This window comes from Salvelinus sp. IW2-2015, unplaced genomic scaffold, assembly GCF_002910315.2.
Source record: "Salvelinus sp. IW2-2015 unplaced genomic scaffold, ASM291031v2 Un_scaffold7062, whole genome shotgun sequence".
NCBI lineage: Eukaryota > Metazoa > Chordata > Actinopteri > Salmoniformes > Salmonidae > Salvelinus > Salvelinus sp. IW2-2015.
Window position 1 is genome coordinate 1 of NW_019948322.1, and position 8,679 is coordinate 8,679.

The following is an 8,679-nucleotide window of genomic DNA, read 5'->3' on the forward strand; positions in this document are numbered from 1 at the left end:
ATTCAGTATGATATAAGACTGTCTGACGACTAGTTACCATTCAGTATGATAGAGACTGTCTCAGAGGACTAGTTACCATTCAGTATGATATAAGACTGTCTCAGAGACTAGTTACCATTCAGTATGATAAAGACTGTCTGACGACTAGTTACCAATTCAGTATGATATAAGACTGTCTCAGAGGACATTACGCATTCAGTAGTGATAGAAGACTGTCTGAGGACTAGTTACCATCAGTATGATATAAGACTGTCTGAGCCTAGTTACCATTCAGTATGATAGAAGACTGTCCGAGACTAGTTACCATTCAGTATGATAAGACTGTCTAAGGACTAGTTACATGCAGTATGAAGAAGACTGCTAGACTATTACCATTCACGTATGATAGAGGAAGACTGTCTGCACGACCTTCAATTTACCATTCAGTATGATAGAAGATGTTCAGAGACTAGTTACCATTCAGGTGATTAGTTATTTACCCCTGTCTGATTGCAGGACTAGTTACCTCAGTATGATAGAAGACTGTCTGCAGAGACTAGTTACTTACATTCAGTATGATGTAAGACTGTCTGAGACTAGTTACCATTCAGTATCGCATATAAGACTGTCTGAGCGACTAGTTACCATTCAGTATGATAGAAGACTGTCTCTCACAGGACTAGTTACCATTCAGTATGATAATAAGACTGTCTCAGAGGACTAGTTACCATTCAGTATGATATAAGACTGTCTGAGGGACTAGTTACCATTCAGTATGATATAAGACTGTCTCAGAGGACTAGTTACCATTCAGTATATATAAGACTGCTCTGACGACTAGTTACCATTCAGTATGTTATAGAACTGTCTCAGAGGACTAGTTACCATTCAGTATGATATAAGACTGTCTCAGAGACTAGTTACCATCAGTATGATATAAGACTGTCTGAGGACAGTTACCATTCAGTAGATAGTAAGACTGTCTCGAGACTAGTTACCATTCATATGATATAAGACTGTCTGAGACTAGTTACCATCAGTATGTTATAAGACTGTCTCAGACGACTACCACGGTTACCATTCCAGTATGATATAAGACTGTCTGCAGGACTAGGTTACACTTCAGTATGATAGAAGACTGTAGTCTCAGAGATTAGTTACCATTCAGTATGATGATACGGTGAGACTAGTTACCGTTCAGTAGTAGAAGACTGTCTCAGGACTAGTACCATTCAGTATGATAGAAGACTGTCTCAGAGGACAGTTACCATTCAGTATGATATAAGACTGTCTCAGAGACTAGTACCATCAGTATGATAGAAGACTGTCTCAGAGGACTAGTTACCATTCAGTATGTTTATAAGACTGTCTCAGAGGACTAGTTACCATCAGTATGATAGAAGACTGTCTCAGAGGACTAGTTACCATTCAGTTATGTTATAAAGACTGTCTCAGAGGACTAGTACCAATTCAGTATGATGATAAGACTGTCTCAGAGACTAGTTACCATTCAGTATGATAGAAGACTGTCTCAGAGACTAGTTACCATTCAGTATGATATAAGACTGTCTCAGAGACTATTACCATTCAGTATGATAAAGACTGTCTCACAGAGATAGTTACCATTCAATATGTTATAAGACTGTCTCAGAGGACTAGTACCATTCAGTATGATAGAAGACTGTCTACAGAGGACTAGTTACCATTCAGTATGATATAAGACTGTCTGAGACTAGTTACCATTCAGTATGATAGAAGACTGTCTCAGAGGACTAGTTACCATTCAGTATGATAGAAGACCGTCTCAGAGGACTAGTTACCACTTCAGTATGATATAAGACCGTCTCAGAGACTAGTTACCATTCAGTATGATATAAGACTGTCTCAGAGACTATTCCATTCAGTATGATATAAGACTGTCTCAGAGGACTAGTTACCATTCAACACTCTACAGTATGATAGAAGACGGTCTCAGAGGACTAGTTACCAGTCAGTATGATAGAAGACTGTCTGAGGACTAGTTACCGTTCAGTATGATGAAAGACTGTCTCAGAGGACTAGTTACCATTTCAGTATGATAGAAAAGACTGTCTCAGAGGACTAGTTACCATTCAACACTACAGTATGATATAAGACTGTCTCAGAGGACTAGTTACCATTCAGTATGATAGAAGACTGTCTCAGAGGACTAGTTACCATTCAACACTACAGTATGATGTAAGACTGTCTGACGACTAGTTACCAGACAGAACAGAGAGTAGAGACCAGGTTATAGACAACCATCAATCAATACAGAACAATGTGTAGCTAATCAATACATGTATCTCTCTATCAGGCCATCCAGATAGCAGCTATAGACAACGGCCTGGCCTTCCCCTTCAAACACCCTGATGAGTGGAGAGCCTGTAAGTTACTGTTACACACACACACACATACATCCATACATACATACACACACACACACATCCATACATACACACACACACACACACACCCCCCCTTACTTCCTGTCCTGTCCCCTATAGACCCGTTCCATTGGGCGTGTCTGCCCCAGGCTAAAGTACCCTTCTCCCAGGAGACCAGAGAGCTGGTGCTGTCCCATCTGTCAGACATGAACTTCGTCCAGGACCTCTGTGAAGACCTCTACGAAATGTTTATGGTAGATATCCACTGATATTTCTTTCTCTTTCTGTGTGTCTCTCTCTCTCTCTATATATATATATACCTCTGTCCTGTCTCTCTCTCTCTCTCTCTCTCTCTCTCTCTCTATCTCACTCACTCCCTCTCTCCAGAGGTGAGAGGTCATAGAATGTCAGTGTGGTACTCTGACACCATCCAACATTACCATGTGACATTTCAAAAACCAACCACAACTATTAGCTACGTGGTCAACAGAAACTAACTCTCTCTCTCTCTCTCTCTCTCTGTTTCTCTCTCTGTCTCACTCTCTGTCTCTTTCTGTCTCCCCCTCGCTTTCTCTCTCTCTCTCTCTCTCTCTCCCCCTTTCTGTTTCCCCCTCGCTGTCTCTCTCTGTTTGTGTTTCAGGCAGATAAAGGTTTTGACAAGACCATGTTTGAAAAGCAGATGTCAGTCATGAGAGGACAGGTGAGTTCTCTTCCTGTTTACCTTTGACCTTGTGGATACATCCCTATAGCACCCTATTACCTATATAGTGCACTGGTCTAAACTCTGGTCTAAAGTTCCAATTGTATGTCTTTGATTGTTTCTCTCCCCCCCCCTCTCTCTCTCTCTCCTCCTTTCTCTCCTCTCGCTCTCTCTCTCCTTTCTCTCCTCCCCTCTCTCCTTTCTCTCCTCCCCTCTCTCCTTTCTCTCCTCTCCTCTCTCTCCTCTCCTCCTGTCTCTCCTCTCTAGATCTTAAACCTGAGCCAGGCGTTAAAGGATAATAAAACTCCCATTCAGTTGGTCCAGATGCCCAGAGTCGTGGTGGAGAGACGCCGGACAGGAGGACAGGGGAGGGTGGTAACGTTAGGAACAGCTTTCACCCAGACCTTCCACTGCAAGAGACCTTTCTTCTCTTCCTGGTAGAGGGAGGGAGGGATGGCTGGAGAGGGAGGGAGAGAGGACAGGGGAGGGTGGTAACATTAGGAACAGCTTTCACTCAGACCTTCCACTGCAAGAGACCTTTCTTCTCTTCCTAGTAGAGGGAGGGAGGGATGGCTGGAGAGGGAGGGAGAGAGGACAGGGTGGAGAGATGAGGAGGGAAGAGAGGGAGCCTCCTCTGCAACACAATGACCTACCCTCCTGGTAGAGAGAGAGAGAGAGGGGGTGAGAGAGAGAAATGAAGAGACTCTCAGAGCATCTTTCCTCCCGAGGGATTGGTTTGGAGTTGGACATCACACATCTGGGTAAACATCGCAAATGGCTCCCTATTCCCTTTATAGTGCACTACATTAGGCCCTGGTCAATGGGGTTAGTGCACTATAAAGGGACTAGTGTTCCATTTGGGACGTATCCTGAGTGTGTTGAGCTCAGAGGAGAACCCAGGACGTCCTAAACGGAACCCTATTCCCTATCCAGTCTTACACTACGTCTGACCAGAGGCTCCCATAGGGGCTAGTGCACTTAGGGGAATATAGTGCTATTTGGGATACACGAACAGTGTCGTCGGGTTCTGCGCTACTGCCAAAATAATTTTAATATAAGCATAAAGAAAAAGGCTTTTTTTTGAAGGAATTAAATCATGTTAAAAACTGGATTAAATACAATGTATGTTGCTTGAATGTAAGTTTACAGTTTATATTTAAATAGAGCAACGTGTCTCCGAGACATTTCAACCAGAGGGAATACTGTTGACAATGTGTCGTCCCAAATAGCACTACTTTTGAGTGGCTTTTTGGATGCGCTCGATGGTAATTTTTCATAGCGATGAATGTATAATTGATTGACATGTACGTGAATTTGCTGGTCACATATGCTCTTGGCTATTATGGATGGGTGGTGGGTTAAACTCAAGGTACGCTGTGCAGTATGATGTCATCAGGCACGTGCAGGGGGGGGGGACTTCCTGTTTTAAAAACGACAACAATAGAATCTGCCAAGATGGAGGCTGGGATTCAATCTGATCGCAGGTTACAGACAAATGTTCCAGCGTTCGCAGAGATCCCATTCACAGGAAACGCTACGTATGTCACATGGCAGTCAACGACAACGCTATGCTCGAACGATCCAATCAGAAATGTGCCTTTTTAAAAGGCCTCAAAGTCTATAAACCAACGAACAGATTGAATCCCGGCCTGATTCTTCACCCCAAAAGTGGAACTCCGGCAGAATTTTATTATATTGTTGTTGTGATTTGTTGTTGTCTGTAAACAGGAAGTTACCCTGCTATGCTGATGATTCATATTGCTGAGTCTTCCGTTAATCTCCCACCAATGGGCAGGAAAAATAAGGACATTCGCACACTTGCTAAACATTTCCTACGTCCCCATACAGCACCCTATTCCCTACATAGTGCACCACTTTTGACCAGGGCCTATAGGACAAAGTAGTGCACTACTTTTGACCAGGGCAATAGGGACAAAGTAGTGCACTACTTTTGACCAGGGCCTATAGGGACAAAGTAGTGCACTACTTTTGACCAGGGCCTATAGGGACAAAGTAGTGCACTACTTTTGACCAGGGCCATAGGGACAAAGTAGTGCACTACTTTTGACCAGGCCTATAGGGACAAAGTAGTGCACTACTTTTGACCAGGGCCTATAGGACAAGGAGTACACTACTTTTGACCAGGGCTTATAGGGACAAAGTAGTGCACTACTTTGACCAGGGCCAATAGACAAAGTTGCACTTTTCTTGGATAAAAGTAGTGAACTATGTAGGATTAGGGTGCCGTTGGTGACACAGTCACTGTTTGGGTTTTTCATAATTTATGCATCTTGAACTTTCTATTCCTGCGTATAATGAATGTAAAGGTAGAATTGTATTTTTTTTAAATGTTGGAAACAATAAATGTAAATTTGGGATTGGTTAAAATGTGAACTCCTTCTCTTCATTCATCTCTGTAATGTTCACTATGGTCGTGTTCCAATAGCCAGACTTCTAAATAGTAGCCATTTTGGGTATACAACAATAGGTTATATAGTACGTGACATTTCTAAAATGGAGTATGCTTTTAATGCCAGGATGCAGGAGGCCATACTCATTGGGTATGCTTTTAATGCCAGGATGCAGGAGGCCATACTCATTGGGTATGCTTAATGCCAGGAGTCCATACTCATTGGGTATGCTTTTAATACCAGGAGTCCATACTCATTGGGTATGCTTTTAATGCCAGGAGTCCATACTCGTTGGGTATGATTTAATGCCAGGAGTACATACTCATTGGGTATGCTTTTAATGCCAGGAGGCCATACTCGTTGGGTATGCGTTTAATGCCAGGATGCGAGGAGGCCATAATTGTATAAACTGCTTAATTTTGCTGGACCCCAGAATGAGTATCTGCTGCCTTGGCAGGAACTAATGGGGATCCATAATAAATAAATAAAAAATACTGTATATAGCAATATGAATATGTAAGTATGTTGTCGCTTGGTGTCTTTCCAATATACACCGAGTGACAAAACATTATGAACACCTGCTCTTTCCATCGCATAGACTGACCAGATGAAAGCTATGATCCCCTATTGACGTCACCTGTTAAATCCACCTCAAATCAGTGTAGATGAAGGTGAGGAGGAAGGTTAAAGAAGGGATTTTTAAGCCTTGACACATGGATTGTGTGATGTGTGCCATTCAGAGGGTGAACGGGCAAGACAAAATATTTGCCTTTGAACGGGGTATCGTAGTAGGTGCCAGGCGCACCGGTTTGGGTGTATCAAGAACTGCATCGCTGCTGGGTTTTTCACGCTCAACAGTTTCAACTCAATATTAGGAAGGTGTTCTCATTTTTAAATGTTTTTAAATTTTATTTCACCTTTATTAACCAGGGAGGCCAGTTGAGAACAAGTTCTCTGCGACCTGGCCAAGATAAAGCAAAGCAGTGCGACACAAACAACAACACAGAGTTACACATAAACAAACGTACATCAATAACACCATAGTATTAATGTGTCGTACACTCCGTGTGAGTCGTAGAAAAACAAAGAAACACATAGAACACAAAGAAACACATAGAACATAGAACACAAAGAACACATAGAACAGCATAGAACACAAAGAACAACTAGAACACATAGAACACAAACAGAACACATAGAACACATAGAACACATAGAACACAAAGAACACATAAGAACAACACAAGAACACATAGAACACAAGAACACATAGAACACAACAATAGAACACATAAGAACACAAAGAACACATTAAACACAAAGAAACACATAGAACACATAGAACACAAAGAACACATAGAACACATAGAACACAAAGAACACATAGAACACTCCCCAGCACTCTATAGAATAATATGAATATTTAATCTATAAAGTGCCCCTTCCATGGTCGTTGTGCATGTACAGTGAGCTCCAAACGTATTGGGACAGTGGCTATGATGTTGATTTGGCTCTGTACTCCAGCACTTTGATACAATGAGAGAGCTTAAAGTGAAGAGAGAGAGAGAGAGACAGAGGTGAAGGTTTGAAGGGTGAGAGAAGCAGTGAGGTGAGAGGATGTGACATGGATGAGGGTTTGACCCCAAGTCACCCTGAGCCATACCTCCAGGTCATAACAGTTTTGTATTTTCATTTAACCCTTTATTTAACGAGGCAAGTCGGTTTAAGAACAAATTCTTATTAACAATGACAGCCTACCCTTGGCCAAAGCACTGGGCCAATTGTGCGTTGCCCTATGGGACTCACAAATCACCTCCGGTTGTGATACAGCCTGGAACCGAACCAGGGTCTGTAGTGACGCCTCTAGCACTGAGATGCAGTGCCTTAGACCGCTGCGCCACGTCTATTTGAGAGTATTTTCATCGTTTAGAAATGAAAGCACTTTATGTATCCAGTACCCCCCCACTTTAAGGTGTCAGAAGTATTCTGACCAATTCACTTATAGTGTTTTAAAGTAGTCAAAAGTTTAGTATTTGGTCCCATATTCCTAGAACACAAAATCACTACATCACCCTTGTGATCACAAATTGGTTGGATGCAAGTGCCGTTTGTTTTGTTGGCTTCAGACCGTGTTGAGCCCATGTAACAGTATAACTTTAGTCCGTCCCCTCGCCCCGACACGGGTGCGAACCAGGGACCCTCTGCACACATCAACAACTGACACCCACGAAGCATCGTTACCCATCGCTCCACAAAAGCCACTGCCCTTGCAGAGCAAAGGGAAACCCTACTTCAAGGTCTCAGAGCGAGTGACGTAACCGATTGAAACGCTATTAGCGCGCACCACCACTAACTAGCTAGCCATTTCACATCCGTCACACCCAGAACAGGAAAGGAATAGCAAACGATGCACTGTGTAACTCTGTAGTGACTTCCATTGTCCAAGTAAGAACAACAACGTGTCTGAACAACGTCCACAATCGTGTGGATGATACCGTGGTTACCGACAATCACCAATAACGACGAGTGAGAAAGTCACAGATGCACAAACATCATACCCACAAGAAAATCCCAACCTCCACTGTTATTGGTGATGGTGAAAGGTTTAGTGTGTTTTTTGGGGGGACATGATTGTTGTGAAATCTGCAACTTTCTCACTCGTCATTATTAACAATTAATACATGATTATCCGTAACCATGGTAGCATCAACACCAATGTAGAAGGGCTCAGAAACATATTATATTCCTTCCACACAACAACAAGTGACCACAAAATGACAATACATCATTTACCATTCACCTCCACTGGGCACAAAGTCATCTGAAACAACCAAAACAAACTGCCAAACAGTATAAAGAACATGTTGTAGAGTCACAAGCTTGATGTAGTCACTTGCTTGTTGACATAACACAACATTGTGGAAGAATTATGGGATTTGAAAAAGCAACCCAAAGGTCACCACCACTTGGTTGAGGCGTGATGCTGGTTGAGGCGTGATGCTGGTTGAGGCGTGATGCTGGTTGAGGCGTGATGCTGGTTGAGGCGTGATGCTGGTTGAGGCGTGATGCTGGAGAATATGTAACCACTCTCAAATTCACAGGAACTGATCATCTACATTCACAGACAGAACTATGGATACAGGAACTGATCATCTACATTCACAGACAGAACTATGGATACAGG

General features: G+C 42.6%; 1 protein-coding gene and 1 long non-coding RNA gene across 3 annotated transcripts; both read left to right on the forward strand.

Moving 5' to 3' along the window:
- Nucleotides 1-2,281: 2,281 nt before the first annotated feature.
- On the forward strand, nt 2,282-4,623 carry pi4k2b (phosphatidylinositol 4-kinase type 2 beta). Its single transcript, XM_024145184.2, has 4 exons — nt 2,282-2,384; nt 2,505-2,638; nt 3,025-3,084; nt 3,352-4,623. Exons 2-4 carry the CDS (start codon nt 2,591-2,593, stop codon nt 3,523-3,525), a joined length of 282 nt encoding a protein of 93 aa, XP_024000952.2. The 5' UTR covers nt 2,282-2,384; nt 2,505-2,590; the 3' UTR covers nt 3,526-4,623.
- Nucleotides 4,624-4,672: 49 nt separating this feature from the next.
- On the forward strand, nt 4,673-5,472 carry LOC139027056 (uncharacterized). 2 transcript variants are annotated; one of them, XR_011479088.1, is made up of 3 exons: nt 4,673-5,120; nt 5,157-5,248; nt 5,282-5,472. It is a non-coding gene; the product is annotated as an uncharacterized lncRNA (long non-coding RNA). The 2 variants fall into 2 exon arrangements; XR_011479089.1 differs by lacking the exon at nt 5,157-5,248 and having other exon boundaries at nt 4,673-5,137.
- The last annotated feature ends 3,207 nt before the right edge of the window (nt 5,473-8,679 follow it).